A 19,089-nucleotide genomic window follows, 5' to 3' on the forward strand; every position below is an offset into this window, starting at 1 on the left:
GCACGTGCAATTAGAATCATTCGTTCTCTGATAGACGAATGGCGCGAGTTATGCTCACGTGACATTGGCGATTTAATTCAAATCCCGGGCTAACGAATTGATATATTGCAGTTGGAACACGCGGCCTTGAGGCAGAGGAAAAAAGAGTGATGGTTCAAAGGTAGAAATGATTTATGGAAGAAAATCGTCTTGTGACTGAACAATGAAACAGTGAAAACTATATGTATTTTCGTAAAAGGTGACTGTCTAATTAATTTTAGAAAGAATATCGCTATAAGATTTAAAAATTAAAATTCCCGCGCGGATCAGCTGTGTCACGATTGGTCGGTTCTGCTTGTCAGCGAGCCTCTGATTGGCCGTCCCTACTTGTCATCTTCTACCTGATTGGTCGCCTCCAAAAACACCAGAAGAGACACCGCCAAAAATGAAAGCAGAGATCTCACGTCCTGGAGATGAATTTTCTCAACAAAAAAGGTTAGTTTGAATTCGATGGCCTAAAAAAGTGTGCATGATTGTATTTGAATGCAGAGCGACTGAGTGGTATGTGTAAAAAAATATTCCAAGCGAATAGAGCAGGTAAAATAAGCGAACAATGAGACGAGGATCCTCCCGCCGCCCAGCTGATGGATGTCAACAAACTCGGCGCCGAAATTGGTCGACCAGCGAGAGGAACAAATTTTCTGTTTTTACCTCGTGGCGTCACCGTGGTTGGATAATGGACGTAGATGTTATGTCAGGGTACGTAGGAATATATCACTGGTCAATTAATGGTGGCTATACCATTCTCTTTAGAAGGCAAAGTGAAGAAAATGGAAGTTAAAGTATCGGGGTGGGATTCAAAAGTTAAGATCCATTTGGCGCAAAATACGGGTTTCCTCTTGGCCACAATTTATTTATTTCTCGGACTTATTCGGATTATTCTCAAACGCTGGTTATCGTCAGAGACATATGTTTTCGTGTAATAACAGTACAGTGCGTTGTAAAGTTAGGGAGCTGAGTAATGATATTTCAGTATCTTGTAAATGGGCGGCAAACTTCGAGGGTTTTGTCTGCACAGTATTACTCGAGAAAATTGTGTGAATCAAGTCTATAATTACATATTACTACGTGATCGTAACAATAAGTGAACGTTGTGTAATGGAGGAATATATATTAGAACCAGTAATGTATCATAAGGGATGAATTTGATAAATGGGCTGATGCTGAATTATCTCTTGTAGCACTATCATCAAATCTTTCCTGTTAGCACTTTGAATATCAAGCTGAAGTATACTGTTATTTATGCTGTTACTGCCATGGAATGCATTCTAATTATTTCTATGAGTTTAGTATAGTCCTCATATATAATGTATATAAAGGTGCTGTGAATGTTATGTGTCTGCAGATTGCCATGATCAGGGGCAGGTTCTTATGGCGTTCAGATCATTTTCACATAGAAGTTTTCTCTGATCCATAATAGTCTTGGATTTATTTTTTATTAGTAATTTGCATATACACTGCTTCAGTATTCTGTAAGTTCTTGAATCCTTCTCTTATTTAGATTTTGAAATTTCAGTCTGAGGTGGTTTTATAAACTTACCATGTAAACCACCTTGGAGTAAAGGCTATGAGAATAAAAGAGTTTAACAAAGGCAGCAGAGTAAAGAATCCATAGAAAGAATTTGTATGTGCAGCTTATTTTTGCTCATAGATAAAAAACTGTAAATTAAATTAAAACAAAGCCAGAAAAATTAGCTGGATTAATAGTTATGAGGAAAATTGGATGATGTTATTTGTAATGTAGAATTAAAAAAAATGGTTGTTATTGGGCTTTTTAAGAAGGGTGATTAGGAATAAGGAAATATATTTTTAAATCATTGCTCTCATAATAAAAGTAATGAAATATTTCTTTCATTTTCCCCAGAAAACGAAGTTATGATAAAGAAAACAGCAACAGTAGTATGAAGTGTAGCAAATGGAGTTTAGGTGGAGATGTTGGTACAGATCCTCCACTCCTGGCAGACATGGGCCTGTCTATTCTTCAGGATGAGGAGGAGATGACAGGACCTACACCTACTCCACCAGCCACTGAAGTCAACACAAGTAACCCTCCTCCAGCACCAAAGGTAAGGATAGCTGGTTCAGATCAGTGGTCGAGGTGTATGCAGATTCATTGGAAAGGTCTTGTTTTAGTTCCTTATATGTTAAACTGTATGTTGTATAACATTTTTTATAGCTAGATTGTAAATGTTTTATAATATTCATGCAAAAGTAGCTGCATATATTCAAAGAAATATTTTTTCACAGGTATTACAACAGTCAAATCAGAATGTAGTCGGTCATGGTTCCTTTCTTCCTGATGATTTAGTTAATGAAGAAGAATTTTTTGTTTACAAACGAAGAAGAATAGATGCCATTGCAGGTGATGGTAAGTGAAGATTTATATATATTGTTCATCAAATCTATATTTGCAGTTCAGTTATCTTTGTTTCAATCTATTATAAATGTTCCAGACACCAGCATTTCCTTATTTGCCCTGCATGACTTCAGGGCTACAGTAGGCTAAGCAATTTCCATACACACATTGGTAGAACTTGTTCACCTCCCAAAGATTTATCATTAAATAAGGAATCAATCTAAGCTTGGTCTTGCCAGAATTTACATGGTAGAGAGTTGTTAGCCTTTGTCTCCAAAAGTGTGGATGCAGATTATATATCACAAGTTTCAAGGGAATTTTGATAGAACACTACCAGTCTGATTATTTGGAAAGCAATTATGTATGATATACAAGAGTTACTAATCACACACTATCTCTTAATGTAATAATTTTGTACCGTATTGCTTTAAATACTGATGTCACTTCTTTCTCTTAACAGACAAATTCAACCGCATGTCAGATGAATTAATCTTAGCAGTATTTCGATGGCTCCCAAAGTTTATGTTGGCAAGATGTGCACAGGTGTGCCGCCGATGGAAAAGGCTTGCTTTTGATGAATCTCTGTGGCGAAGACTTGATCTTGGTGGAAAGACCCTCAATCCTGGGGTGGTTGGCAGAGTCATTCTCAGAGGATCAAGTATACTTAGACTAGCAAAAGCAGAGGTAAATTAACTTGTCTACTTGTAATTTCTTGTTTTGAGTATCAGTTGCGGAATATTTTTGTAATATATTTATGGGAATGAACAATAATTGTATATTTTTTCTTTTACACAGGTGGATGGTCCAATTTTTTCACCACAGCTCCAATATCTTCCTAGTCTACCTCCAATAAGGAGTAAGCTACAATACTTAGATCTTAGTATGGCTGCAATAGAACCCCCTGGTGAGTTAGATAATTATATATTTTTTTTCTAGATATTGAATATATTGATGTATCTTTGTGAATGTTACTTACAGAAATCATGAAGAGAAGGAATTTTGAAGTATGATTTTAAGATGAAAATGCCTTAATATTTGTTATTAATTTTATCTTTCAGCGCTTGAAGAGTTGTTGAGCGTTTGTTTTGATCTGAAGAAATTAAGCCTGGAGCATTGCACTCTCAACCAGACAATTTGCACACACATCGCCAACAACCATAACTTAGATACGCTTAATATGGCCATGTGCTATGGCTTGAACCACTCCTGTATTGTTAATATACTCACTAACTGTAAAAAGTAGGTTTTCATTAGTTTAAGCATGAAATGAATGATATTGAGAAAATATATGTATACATTTGTGTGACTTTATTTCCTTTTGTGAGTCTGTTTTAACAGTAAACAATTTTTTTCCAGATTGGTAAGTTTGAATCTAGCTTGGACTGGATTGTCTTCAGAGGATCTACGGGTAATATGCCGTCGCTTCCCAAAATCACTTGAACGGTTGAATATTTCTGGTTGCAGAAACACATTATCTGATACACGTAAGTATTTTAGCATAGTATGTTGATATATGCACATTTTGCTGTGTTGACTCGAGTTAAACATTATTAAAGTAAAATACTTTTTGTACTAGTTGGATTTTTTTATAATTGGAATTAAGAAACATGAATATAGGAAATTTCATATGTTCATTATATCTCTCATGTGCTAAAAGAGTTCCTTCATTGCAATAATTTTGTTTGGATTGCAGATGTAAGATTGTTGGCAGAACAGTCACCTGGCTTGGTAGAATTAGATGTGAGTGATTGCACTCAGCTGACTGCTGCTTCTGTATCTACAATAATTAGTGAACTGCGTCACACAGAATACTTAGCCTTCTCACGTTGCTACACCATACAGCCAGATGCTTACCTGTAAGTTGTTTTGTAATGTATGAATTTAGACAAAATTGGGTAGATTTAATGCACTCTTTTATAAAGGCTCAACTGTAAAGGAAATTACCACTCACCTCCAAGATATGCAAGTATAAACATCAAATTGAATAACTGCTTCCTGATTACAAGCTACAAAATATGATCATGGTGATCAAATACATTAGGTTATTTCTTCAAAGTGTAGGTAAGGTGAAAGTGTTCAATTTTCAGGGATCAAAGCATGTTCATTGACAACCTTTAAGATAAGGATGATATTTTCAGCAATAGCAGAGATCCTGAAATAAAAGGTCCATATAAGATACAAGATAGATTTTGGTCAGTTAATTAACCAATAAGAAATAATCTTAGGTTGAAGTTTTAAGAAAATTTCAATGATTGCATGTTATACAAATATATTTTGTACAGGATTATATTGAAGGTAAATCTGTTGATTTTAATTACCTTCCAGACATGATTTTTTAAAAGCCATATTTGTAGGTGTTATTCAGATGTACTGTGTTAAGTTGTCTTGTTTTTGTGTTTTTAAGTAGGAAACCTTTCCCTTGCTGTAGATAAAATGGCTAGATCTTAAGTGATGCCACTGCCACAGGCAATAATGATAATAATAATAAAAAGAAAATCCTGGGTGATGTCTTTTTTGAAGGTAAAAAAAAGGAATTTATTATTGTCAACAGTGTTAACCTTCTGGTTTTCATTATTTTCAGGGAGCTGAAGTCCATGCCACATCTACTCTACTTGGATCTCTATGGCATACTGAATGAGAGTGCGCTCAGTACCCTGCGACAAAGCCTGCCACACATACAAATTAACAAATATCTATTTTCTTCTGTGGCTCGGCCTACAGTGGGTATACGCAGGACGTCTGTTTGGGGGCTGAGAGTCAGAGATTAAGTTCATCCATGCAAGGATACAAAACCTTGTGTATGACAAGTCAGCTACAAGCATTTTCATGGACTTCCCAAAGACCTAACAAGTAGTTACGTAAGCACAAGTGCCTTATTTATTAATCCAAGATATTTGATAAATGTGATCTGAGTGAAACAGACACCAAGGCTTTTAACAAATATTTGCAATAAAACCTGCAGTAGAAAAAGACACTTGGGAGGTAAGTATGAAAAAAAAATCTGAAATGCTCTATTGTAAATATCCGGCTAGTGTATTCCAGTGCAACGTGAATAAAACAAAACATGTGATGTATGAAGTGTGTGAATGTAAAAGAATGACAATGTTTTATACAGTGATGTGAATTATTCATTTAGAGAGGAACTTCTAGAAGTGTATGTATGTTATATTTTCATGTGGTGGTATTAAGGGATGCACATATCCCCTGTGCTTTATAATGCAAGGTTAATAATTTCTTTTAAAGCACTGCCAACAAATACGTCATACTGTACTTTTTGCGCTGATAAGTACCATACAGAAAGTTGTGAAAATTCTTAGCTATTTGGAGTGATGCTACAAAAAGAATAATGCCTGAATGGTCAAGCAATTGAATGTTTCATATTTATTTTTTTTTCTCTATTGTTCCAGAAAAATATCTGACATTAAGGTATCCAAACCAGATATATATGTCACCATTTGTTGATAGATTTGAAGGAATGATTTCATGGTGTCATAGTTCATTGTTGAATGCTATTAAGTTTTTTTGTTCTTTATTGTTAATTACATCTTAGTGGTAACATTCACCCACAGAGTTGTTGCTCAATGTAGATTAATCAGTATGTGCCTGAGAAAACAAAGGACACTACAAAGAGATACCCATAAACTGTGTTCTGCATTCTCATCTGTGGTTCTTAGAATTCTTGTAGGTTTATACATACCCTCTTTAAAACCCTCTTTGTTTTCCATCTGTTATGAACCTTTCTTTCTATAATATTATGAGCAGCATTGTTTATTATTGCAGTGATTAAATATAAATGAATTGTCCATAGTCATTAATATTTGATTTTTATAGGCTTTATCACGAGAAGATTGACAAGGGTAAAGATGTCATTACATGATTTATTACAATTTTCTTTTGGAATGATTGTGATCAAGTGGAGGACACTACGTATTGAAAAAGATAGCACCAAGACATTTGTTCAGGATAGCAATAAGGGATGTATTATAGGAAACAAAATTTATATCATAACAAAATTATATCAGTAGATAGTAGAATTCCTGCATTATAATTTTATGTAGTGAAAATTTTGTTAGTTGTATAAACCATCTTATCTGTGATAGAATTCTTTTATGCCACAGTTCCATGTTATCATTATAAGAGTTACTTGCTCTATTGTAAGGGACAAACTTGGTGAAGAAGCATTAAGTATGGATTTGTTTATTTTAATTTACAAAGTAAATATAATTTATAATGATTACTTAAAAAACAGCCAATGCATTGTTTATTTAGCTCAATTTTTATTACATCTCACCAAGCATTACTATTTTTGTTAATAAATTTGATCTTTTGTTTCTAATTATTTTGTGCATGTTTTTCATGCAGCTTCACTGAGAATGAACATTTGTAGAGTTTACATTTAGTTTGGATTTTTGTTAGAATTTCCGTGAATTTCATTGTTAATACTAAATTTATAAGATTGGTTAAGCAATACTTGGAAATGATAAATAATTGTATGATGTAAATGGGTAGTAAATACTAGATTAAAAGTGTGTTTATAATTTTAGTTTTATTACTGGACATCCATGCAAAATCCCACTCCTCATAGTCTTTTTCACTACTACACCTTTCTATAGTGCTACATGTCTTAACATTTATTTTGCTTGTGTAATCATGAAACATTAACCATGTCACTAATTTGTATTTGCTGTTGATGTTCACACAGTTGAACTATATTTTGTTTGGAACAAAAAAAAAAAGAAAATACATTGTGCATAGGTGACACAAGTTCTATAATTGCATTATATATATATAACATTTATAGAAATGCAGGGTCAATGAAATCATAGATCTTTATATTTGATTATTATTATTTAGCAGTAGGGCCACAACAAATCATAACAACATGGCATACCTACATGGTAAGGCCACACTAATATATACACACATTAGATACATAGATCAGTTCATGCATTGCAGATAGGATACACTGGATTCTTCTCTTCCTATATATTTGTGCAGTTAATTATTCCTTATAGTTACAATTTCTGCATACAGGTATCTTTGCAGTTTATACTCAATAAAGTCCATTGTAGAGGAGTATACAAATTTGTACAACATAACCTCAATAGCGCCATAAAGTATGAAATAATTGGTCACATAATTTCTAATTAAGATTAACCATCTCAACTCTCTGAATATGTTCTAATATCCTTGAGGACAATCCATGCTCTATTGTTATGTAATAGACATTTGCATCGATAAGTATTATGTACTTATACCTGATTACTAGACAGTTCCAATAAATATATATGCAGTTTATTAAACTACCTCAGCCATGCATTTTTACTTTGTTACTGAAATTCAAGTCCAGTGAAATATTACTTTACTAGATATATTCATATTCACTTAATGTTTATCAGAATGTGAACTTATTTTACATTTTAAGCTATTGCTAAATTATTACATTTTTTGCATATATACCTAAAAGATCCCAGATTTCAGTTAAGTAAAAAAGGTTTTAAATTAAGTACAACATAACTTTGCATATGTATATTGACATGGTGCTAACCCTTTTGGCTATGCATAGTAGCATTGTATTCATGTATGGAAATTCTGCTCACAAAAAGGACTGGTATGAACAAGGAAATCAGCCATTGTGCAAAAGAATGACACAAAAATTGAAACCAATATATTAAAACAAAAATCAGATTGAAAGTTTACTACACTCTGCATCTTTTCATAGTAACATTTTGAAGTACAGGAAAGCCTAAAATCAGGTATTTCTGAGTCCAAATTCTTACATTTTTTATGATGGACAAATGCAAAATAATTACTATTTTAGTGTATCTATATTCATTTATGGCACTATTATTATGAGAAAAGTATAACATTGATTATCATACAATTAGTGACACTCAATAGCAGTTATTGCTTTAACCTTGTGGCACTTCACTAAGTGAAAAGAGACTAGTTATTTCCTAATCTTTTCTTTACCATACTTAAAATATCAATATATACACATATATTTCAACATTCACAGGGTAATGTGCTGGGTGACAACTCTATAGGAATACATTTCAGAATTTCATGCGTGTGTTGTACAAGAACACCAACTAACATTACAGTGATGCCAGTATTAAAAAAATAAGCCCATTTTTCTAGGAACTAACACTATAAGAAGGACTTTAAAATGCCAAGAAGTTTGTGTCATGTACTGATTGAATGACTATTTTGTAATATATTTCTAGTAAAATTTATTTGTGCCTAATATGCTACGTATCTTACAATTCATATTTCATTCAGCATCTTTTCTCATTCTAACTTAAACAGAACATAAACAAGAAAGAACTTTATTAGCTTTATTTTCGGATCTTTTATTAAATTAACTTATATTACTGAACACTTAGATATAAGGCCTCAATCGATGGACTTAGTCTTTTGCGAAGGTATATTATAAGACACTTTATTCTGAATTTAGAAAGAGGGAAAAGGGGGAAACAATTGAAAGAGAGAAAAGACAGAAAAACAATCCCATTCATGTCAAGCACAGCAAATACCTACTGTGGGTTTTGGTTAGCATTTGTGCCCATTCCTCAAATATTTTAAAGGTTCATGCACAAACTTGCTTTAAAAAATTATTCTATACTACATTTTCAAACTTTACAAAATGGATTCTACTTGAATTTTATTTTCGGAAATAAATAACCCTGGAATGTAACAGTGTCAAATGGTTAATATTATTGCTACTTATATTCAACATTTGACTTCTAAATTCTATGTATTAGCATATCATGCAGATTAACAGTCAATAATATATATATAGTATATACTGTATATATTTAGTTCTTTTAATCCATCACATGTGCATATTGGCAAAGTACCTATCTAATCCTAGCTTAAATTCACTCACACTCTTTGCAAACTGCCATTCTATGTTATCACAAATACAGCTTTCATAACAAGTTAAGATAATTGTTAGAGTAAGTACTTCACTTTGCAAAATGAATACATGCTTAACTGAACAAGTGCACGTACTCATTTCATCATTCTTCAATTTTAAATACATCCCTGTTTAACAAGATACTAAAGTAATATGCAAATATCATCTGTGATACATCTTTTTCCTATCAAATGGATAAGAGTATAAGCAAGCTTATTTTCAGTTACTAACATTAGCCTAACTAGTTTATTAAATCTTGCTGTCCTATCTTTACTCCAGTTATTTTGAAACTCTTTCCAAGACATACTTTTTTACGTGAAAAGTATTCATTGCAAGATTCTTTTACCTAATTCCATCTGGATTAAACCAAGGTCTGTATCTAAATCAAGAAAATAAGGCAAGAGATACTTTGTACATTAGATCAGAAAAAAACTCAGAGCACGAGAGCATATAGATAAAAAATACCCAAATCAAAATATGAAAAAAAATTGGCATTTTATTGTGTGTTTATTCAGCTTCCATAGATTCTAGCATCTTTAAGCACAATCCAGTATAAAAAAAATGAGGCTTAACTCATTGGCACCAGGCACATGTATTATTCACCATAATTTTGTTTAGTGAATTTTGTTTACATATTGATAGCTCCGCAAGTGCTCAGATACCACGAAATCAAATAGTAGGCCCTATATGACCTTAACTAATTTCCCCATTCCTTGAATATTTTGGATTTTTTTTCTAATGCTATTAATATCAATACTTAATATTATCATTGACAGTGTGAATATTGTAATGTTAAAAATACTAACAGCAATAAGAAAAAAAAGTACCTTTCCCAATATCAAGAAAAATGATAAACAAAAGAGATGAGTAGGATTAGTAATTTGGCTTCTTGGTGACTAAGCTCTTGTGGAGCCATCTACGTTTAGACAAAATCAGTAAAATCGTGGTAGACATGGCATGGCAACAATGGGTTAAATTCAAAAGGCTAATACTTAAGTCAGGGTCTGGAAGGTAATCCTTAGGTTTTATAGAGCAACAATCTAATGGTGTTATTTTGTTTATCTTGCCATTAGTATTAACTTCATAAATTTATCTCATACAGCATAAGTTTCCGATCAATCTTGTAAATATTTAGCAAAATGTAAAAAGTAATATTTTCTCACTCAATATAGCAAAACTGAAGGACAAAATAACGTAAAAAATACTCATTCACACATTTTAAAAGCTAACATTATCATTTCATTTAATGGAATACGTCTCTCTCTTTTTAAAGCTTAACGTCATAAAATATGATAAAGGATGGATTAACTTTCCATTACCTTTGAGATTTTAATAGCATGCTAACAATATTAATAAAAGTTAACAAGAAATACATATTACCATGCTATTTCTAGTTCAATTAATGGTTACATTTTAATCATTACCAACAAAGTTTTCATACTCTCTCAACAAATTAACTTATCTTAATACCCTTGATGAATTTCTTTCTTCAGTAGACTGGCACTTGTTAAAACTATAAATATTTCATATTGCTAAATATGTTTCTTCATCAGTCAGTCTAGAATCAATCAAAAATATGAAACTGACTGAGCATCAAGACCTGATTAATGGAAGACGTGATGCTTCAGCTTAATAATGAATAAAAAAGGGAAAATCTACTAGTGTTGTGTTTAGAAAAAAAAAAGGAAGAAAACGAAAAAGACTATGCTCTTAAGTTAGTAATGATCCTCAAAATATACACAATAATAGTTAAAAACTTGTGTTCGACAGCCGAACTTATCACAATTTGTTGAACATTTAAAAAATTTCACGTGGGAGAGAACTTAAAAGCAACACAGCCCACATCTTAGTCAAACAAACATTCTAGTCCAAAATATAAACATCGAAAAAACAAACCATGTATGCTGTTATCCTGATGTACTAATAAGGTGATTTTATAAATATCAACTATATTTCATATTTCCTCACTGAAAAATATGTATGCCTCATACTTTTTCACATGTCCATATTGCACATAACTCTAATCTGTAATATTACTTACAGTAAAATAACATTTGAATTAACAAATAATTCAACTTTAGATTACATAATCTATACTCCTATGTTAGCAATGCCTCCCGATTTCTTTTATTTTACTATCTTATTTACTATTTTTGGGGGGTGAGTGTGGGAAAATCTACACTATATCAAGAAGTTCTGCATTGTTCATTTGTTTATCAATATGGTATTATGATAAAATAGTCAAAAACTCAGCTGCATTAAGATCTCTCTTCATCACAGTTATGTCATCAAAATAATTAAAAGTTACTGGTCTCTTTTTGGACTGGCTATATCAACATTTTTGCCTGGGAAGATTTATAACCTTCAGCCATTTCATGAAACAAATGCAATTCTTACTTATTTGTGTCAAAATATATACATCTCATATCTCTTTACATTATCCATATTGGCACTTCCATTTAGTACTTGCCCAGAAAACATTTCAGCTAGAAATGTTTGGTTTGGATCCCTGTACATCACTACAGTCCTTAGCAACATCATGAATTTTCACATGGCTCTAGTTTAAGATGACTTTTGATTTGCATTACCATTTACATATACATAGTAAATAATACCACTCCTGTTTTTCCATGCACTTCCTGAACATACTTCGAAGCTAAAATTTCAATTGTATTTCATGTCCTTTCCTCTCAATTCCCTGTCATCAACAGTAAAATACACCATAGTGAATATGTTGACAGAAAGGTCTATATCAGGCTAAAAAATAAGGATTTTCTCCAAAATATACAAAGCACATTTCTTCATCGCACTCACATTCCATCACAACTTGTGTCCTATGGTCATACATTCTCTCTCTTTAACGTCCACCAGCTTACATCATGCTGCAGCAAGACTGAGTGTCTACCCCACCTATGACCTCTGCTGGGTCTCCACAAAACTTGCGCGGGGTAAGCGACGGGGAGGGAGGTGGTCTGTAGGTTACAGTGTCTACTCTGACAGAGGAGGCTGTGAATTCCGGATTCCTGCCATGTGACCTGGAATCATACTCTGGTGTGGAGAGTGAATAAGTACTGGAAGCTGGGGCCAGTGTGTAAGAGTTTTGGGAAGCTCGCGACATGGCCCGCTGCTTCTTAAGGTCTGCTAGAGTGCCAGGAGAAAACGGGTTGACAGTAACAGTAACATGGATATCTATTTTACTGCCCCCTTCTCCACTGTGAGTGACCATCCCACTCCCATTTACATTTCCACCACTAACAGTCCCAGTTGTAGCTATGATGTCTGGTCTTGAGGTAGAAGAGCTCCGTGGTGGTGGAACAGGTGGGGTTGACACCAACTCTTCTACTTTCTCTTTTTCTTGGCTGTTGGTTTCCCTTCTGTCTCCACCATTTAGTGAACTACTGCCACTGCTGGATCTTGTCACTAACTCCTTTTCTTTCTTTACAACCACAGCTGCAATGAAAATAAACATTTAACACTTACTAAATTAAAAGAAAAATGTTGCATCTCTAATTTAACTTATCAAGGCAATTGACATGCTATGTCAAAACGATGTTGAACTGATTCTTCCCATCTGAATGTTCAGACTAAAAATCAATGTTCCCAAGATTGATCACGAATCCACAGTAAACCTTAGGCCTTATATCAAGATGTATAAGAACCAATCTCAATAACTCATTATAAAAAAACATCAAATATCCCTTTATTCATTTAATTTTTTTTCCAAGTTCCTCCTGGAAAGGGTACTGAAATCATGATTCACAATCATAAATCCTGAATTTCCTCATACTTCTAATACCAACGTCAATATAAGGTTTCATTATCATCTTAATATTTAACATGTATCACTATTTTAAAATCTATGCATCCAACATCATAAATATCCAACAGAAAACTGAACATCTCATACCCCAGAATCCAAAAAAATGCAAACCTCTAAAATCCTAGAATCACTTATCAACAATGTTCACCGTCCTTTACCCATTACTCACCAGGTGGGGGTAGCGCTCGGTTTTCCTCCTCTTCATGGATAGTACTCTCCTTCCCTGTATCTTCTTTCTCCTTCTCCTTGTTCTCCTTCTTTAATTCCTCCTCTTCCTCTTCCACCAAAAAGTTCTCCCTGAAAGTGACAAAAAGAAATAAGCATTTATATCACAATAATCAATTACAAAACACAATTGCATCCCATAAACACAAGCAAACAAGGAAAAATTTTGAAATAATGAATTTCATTACTTTGTAGCATTGTTGTTGTTGTTGATGTTATTCGCAGGAATTACAGCTGGGAATGTGGTTAAAACTGCTGTGTCTCCGCGCTCCCTCACAGCACGAAGTCCTCCAAGAGCTGGTGAATCCTCCTGCTGTGGGATAATAATGAATTATGTATATATATGAAATATAATGTGTACAGTTGTACATAATGTATATAAGGGCAGAACAACAAATTCTATACATATACATATATAATATATATATGATATATATATATGATATATATATAATATAATATATATATATGTATGATATATGTATGTATGATATATATATATATATATATATATATATATATATATATATATATAATATATATATATATATATATATATATATACATATATATATATATATATATATATATATATATATATATAATATATATTTTATATATATATATTTTAATATATATATTATATATATATATATATATATATATATATATATATATATATATATATATATATATATATATATATATATATATATATATATATGTATATATGTATATATATATATTATATATATATTATATATATATATATATTATATATTTTATATATATATATTTTAATATATATATTTTATATATATATATATATATATATATATATATATATATATATATATATATATATATATATAACACATATAATATATATAATATATATAATATATATAATATATATAACATATATGATATATATGATATATATAACACATATGATATATATTTCATGGTCTGCAAATGCAGACCATGAAATAAACATACATTTAATTATTAAGTCTACAATCAAAGCATTTCCAAAAATAATCATAACAATAAAATAAAATCTAATTATAGCCAAAATATCCTTCTCAAAAACATTTCTGTAACTTACCAAAGGTTTTTTCTTGTTCTCAAGCTGAAGACGAATTCTAGCTTCCTCTTGGGCTTCTTTCTTTGGTGTTAAGGTCTTCTCGCGAATAGATGTTCGGCGAACAGACTGTGTTCTCGTGTTCGAATGGGCTCGTCGAACCTGTGAGGGTAGGTGATATTTATATTTGATTTGTGAATTACACGTCTAAAATTGGTTAGCAAATAAAAAAGAAAAAAAATCAATACAAGCTAGAAAATTAATTAAAAAAACAAAAAACCAACCATCATGATGTAAACTAAAGATACACAATACTATTACTATGAGCAATGAATAACAAAATTTTCAATGATTGCTGCACCTAACTAAATCAAAAGATAAATATCAACTTACCCTTCTAGTCTGCTCATGAAGTCTCTTTGTTTCCTGTTCATTAATTAGCTGCATAATTCTTTCTCTAAGTTCCGCATCTTCACAGATATCTGAAAGATTTTTTTTCATTTAAAAACTTATCTTGTGACATATCATACTTACCCCTCAGAATACAGATGTATCATTAATATTGAATTACTATAGATGATAATATAAAGACAAACTATTTTTAAGTTTTAAAAAATGAATAACTTAAATAACTAATCTACAAACTACAATATTTCAAACAACACAGAAATCTATAACAGACAAAATAACAATCAATTTCCCAACCCAAAATAACTTACCATATGGAGTTTCCTGGTTTTTGGTCCTTGCATGCAGGTTTGCTCCGTGCTGCATCAGCAGCTCCAACACATCCGGCTATAAGATGTTAAATCATGGTAACATTAATAGTGGTACTGATGACTAACAGAAAAGTAGCTGTATCACAGGCAGATTTAACTTGATATCTGTTGGTTCACTCATGGGTTTACATTGATTCATGGAAATGGTAAGAGACTGAATTCCTAAAATACAATCATAAGCTATATGAGGGGTAAGCTATCTGCACACAAAGAAACCACTGGATAAAGTTACCTGAACTCAAAGATGCAGGAGCTAAAGAAACCTCATCATTGGGACTAAAAACATATTTGGCATAGAATGTAATTATATATATAGCCTATACAGAAAATCTAGAAGGAGCTGCTAGCACTGCTATATAAGGAAATGTAAACAAAATGCCTGTGTGCATGTCAGTGAGCTATTATCATACAACATTAAAACTTAATGGGAAATTAAGCTGGCTGATCTTTCTTATAAGACCTAGAGAATCTGGCATATCATTCTAAATCTGTAAATACCACATATTCTTCAAGCTTAGTACATCTGCATCAACATAAAAGAATGCAGCTATTAAAGAACTCAGGTAAATCATATAACTACTGTCTATTATATAGTCTAAAGAGTTTGTAGTAGTAAAAAAATATCCCTTTCAAACTTGGAAAATGGCTACCTGTCACAGTGACCTCTTCCACATGGCTGGTTAGAAAAACAGAGAAAGAGCATAAGGAATAACATTGGTCACTTTGACATATCTTTAGTAATGAAATCTGAAACTAAAACAAACAAAAGTAAATATCTCATTACCACAAACACCCCCACCCACACAATGCAAATGCACCCACACATAAAAAAAAATCAAACAAACAAGCAAAATCACACACATACACACAAACACACACAACACAGAACTCTTAGACTGAATATGAAATCTTGTTATTGAAACAACTCATCTGGCAAAGAGAAAGTGTCACAGTTCAGCTCACTTTCATGTATGGATGTGTGAGTGAGATTTTATACATAATATAATCATAAATATACATACATACCTATATATATATATATATATATATATATATATATATATATATATATATATATATTACAACTGCACTAGTTAAATCTTAAGCATAATATATTGCTCAACAAAAAACAGAAAAAAGGACTTTCTACTGTTTTTAAATGGTTGGCCAAGCATAACAAATTACTCCCATCCTGAACCCATGAGGTGAATAAATAAATAACTGGAGAAGTTATTAGTGTCATCATGTGCTTGCTGGAAACATTCCCTCTTATCAACTACTTACCTGAAATGGTAATGTCACTTCTTAAAATACCAGGTGAAAATTTAAAGAAATTAACAAGCACTGTTACACTGCTACTTGCAGAAATAAAAACAAAATGAAAATGAGTGAATCTGTCTTCTTGTGAAACATCTAGTTTCACATGGCAGGAAAGACACCAATCTGTTAAACAAATTCAGAAAAACAAATAACCCAACCTAAAGCAAATTTTTGATTAATCAAACTCATGTCAAATCCCAGATCTAGGAGCTAAAATGACAAATCAAATGAGCACTTACATGTCCCCAACACGCTGCTGCATGGAGAGGAGACCAATCATCATGATCCCTTACTTCTGTGGGTACATTCTGACTCAGCAGGTATTCCACCACTCTGACGTAGCCATTGGCCGCAGCTATGTGAAGCTGATGAGGAAAAAAGGAAGAATCACAATAAAGCAAAATTTCTAAAGTATATAGGTGGATTTTAAGTTATATGGGGCTCATTGTTACAGATAGAATATGTATATATTTTGCCCTATTGATTATAAGAGCTAATACACATAAGCAGGTATGGAAATCAATCTCATAATATAAAATCTTTATTTATCTATGACACAGAAAAAATTTATATCTACTTACAGGAGTAGCGCCCTGATGATCACGGTACATCAAGCTTTCACCCCTAGCCTTCATTTCTTTTAAATCATTTAACATCTGAGATTCTGTAGCTGAACGAGTCTCATCAATGAGTCGCTGGGTAACACCACGTCGAGCCATCTCGCTTTCTATGTAATCGAGCGTTGCATCGTCTTCACATATATCGTATGGCATATTACCATCTGCATTTACAGCCAGAAGATTTGCACCCCTAGGATGAAAATAACAAGTTTAGAAAAATGCAATACCGAATTAATCAATAGTGAATGCAATCATAATGCATGCACAATAAAGACAATATGACACTTGCTTTGCAATGAGGAACTTGGCAAGGTGAAGATGTCCACAAGTGGCTGCTGCATGGAGTGGTGTCCACTTCTCTGAGTCTTGTGCATTGACATTAGCCCCATGGTGGACAAGCAGCCTCATCATTTCCTCAGAATCATCAATACAACACTGATGCAAAGCGGTTAGTCCATCCTCATTAGTAGAGTCTGGATCCACATTTGCTTCCAGCAGTGCCTGCACTGTTAAAAGAAAATAAAATTTATCAGGGACAGAGCTCTAATGAAAAATCCATGATACTGGGATGAGGCCTTCTGATATAAAACCTAAACAGTGACACCATTCATGCTTTCTTTTTCTTAAAATGAGAACACACACACACACTTAAGGGCACACACATTCAAATCTTATTTGCATCAGGTAAAATCTTTTATTTCTTTAACTCTTGATTATTTTCGAATCATTCTCATTATCATTATTGACATTGCTATATTGTCCCATCTCTCAGACAGATTAATGGATATGCAATTAATATTTTTTTAATGAAAACAATATTGGTAAAACAACATGTTCTGAAAATCTAAAACAAATTCTGATAACTTTGCCTCACATCAGCTGATCAACAGCACAGCAGCAAAAGGAACAATACTGACACATTTCAAGTAAGGAGAATCAATATGGAAAAGTAAGGAATACATCAAAAGACAAGCATGTACTCTTCCAAGCTGTACTACAAAATGATGCATAACAGAATATATCTAAGGTTTAGAATTTATTTATATATTCATCTATTTTCTTTCTTTATCTATTTGATCTTTAAGAGAAAAGTGTTTAAAAGAATAACTAATTGAGATGTATGCTTGCCTGACATTCTGGAAAAAGTAATTTTTAAAATCTGTTAAAAAGTTTCTGATTAACACTAATGAATAGTGATAAAACACAACAATTTCAATGTGATAGTTTGACAACTAATTACGTGATAAAGTACACATATCTGGGATGATGAACAATGGACTGACTAAACAATAACAACTGATCATAATCATAACAATAAAAACAATAGTTAAAGTAGTAGGAATAACAGATTTAAGAACAATCATCATCATCATCATCTCTATAGAGGCACACTTTCTTCCTAGCTCCTGTCTACAATCTTTTTCTCTCGTGGGTGCAGGTGTGCATCTTTATATCTGCAAGGGTCTGTTAAAAAGTCTGACATGTTACAGCAACAAGCTTGGACAGACCAAAATTTACTAGTGCCATGTAGGGAAACTGTATTGCACATTTCACCAAGACAGTGGAAAACAAAGAAGTTTATGCTATCTTCCCTAGTTCCTATCAGCTATCAGTCTTTTCTCTTCCTCACCACCACTACCCTGAGCCAAATGGTTAGATCCTACAACAGAGTGGAAGGCAGATAGAAGTTTCAGCCGTCTAGACTAAGAGCACTGTACTCCATCCATTAAGTTTCTGAAGTCATGATCTGACACAAATGCGTTTTAATAAATGTAAAACAAAACGGTATGAAGGAATACATAGGAATCACATATTCTGAGGATAAGTCTCAACTATTGGGGATGGGAGGTGCTGTGTGATAGCTCACACCAAGTTATCATTAACTCATTGGGAAGAATGCAGAGGACCATCCCATCCCTCTTAAGTA

The 19,089-nt window shown here is 32.6% G+C and overlaps 2 protein-coding genes across 3 annotated transcripts in view; one reads left to right on the forward strand and one right to left on the reverse strand.

Annotated features, from left to right (window-relative positions):
* The first annotated feature begins 301 nt into the window (after nt 1-301).
* Nucleotides 302-6,933, forward strand: Skp2 (S-phase kinase-associated protein 2). 2 transcript variants are annotated; one of them, XM_027378933.2, is made up of 9 exons: nt 302-474; nt 1,904-2,105; nt 2,287-2,407; nt 2,856-3,079; nt 3,191-3,299; nt 3,454-3,634; nt 3,752-3,879; nt 4,089-4,251; nt 4,977-6,933. In XM_027378933.2, exons 1-9 carry the CDS (start codon nt 425-427, stop codon nt 5,161-5,163), a joined length of 1,365 nt encoding a protein of 454 aa, XP_027234734.1. In that variant the 5' UTR covers nt 302-424; the 3' UTR covers nt 5,164-6,933. The 2 variants fall into 2 exon arrangements, with proteins under 2 accessions (XP_027234734.1, XP_027234733.2); XM_027378932.2 differs by lacking the exon at nt 302-474 and adding an exon at nt 610-738.
* Nucleotides 6,934-7,224: 291 nt separating this feature from the next.
* The window catches only part of LOC113826053 (protein phosphatase 1 regulatory subunit 16A), a 19,820-nt gene continuing 7,955 nt past the window's right edge, over nt 7,225-19,089 (reverse strand). The window contains exons 3-11 of the mRNA XM_027378930.2: nt 17,452-17,668; nt 17,124-17,352; nt 16,782-16,907; nt 15,163-15,238; nt 14,837-14,925; nt 14,468-14,605; nt 13,548-13,672; nt 13,304-13,431; nt 7,225-12,764 (exon numbers count right to left, since the gene is read on the reverse strand). Coding sequence (XP_027234731.1) covers nt 12,187-12,764; nt 13,304-13,431; nt 13,548-13,672; nt 14,468-14,605; nt 14,837-14,925; nt 15,163-15,238; nt 16,782-16,907; nt 17,124-17,352; nt 17,452-17,668 — 1,706 coding nt within the window. The 3' untranslated portion in view covers nt 7,225-12,186. The remainder of the gene's footprint in view (nt 12,765-13,303; nt 13,432-13,547; nt 13,673-14,467; nt 14,606-14,836; nt 14,926-15,162; nt 15,239-16,781; nt 16,908-17,123; nt 17,353-17,451; nt 17,669-19,089) is intronic.

This window comes from Penaeus vannamei, chromosome 26, assembly GCF_042767895.1.
Source record: "Penaeus vannamei isolate JL-2024 chromosome 26, ASM4276789v1, whole genome shotgun sequence".
Taxonomy (NCBI): domain Eukaryota; kingdom Metazoa; phylum Arthropoda; class Malacostraca; order Decapoda; family Penaeidae; genus Penaeus; species Penaeus vannamei.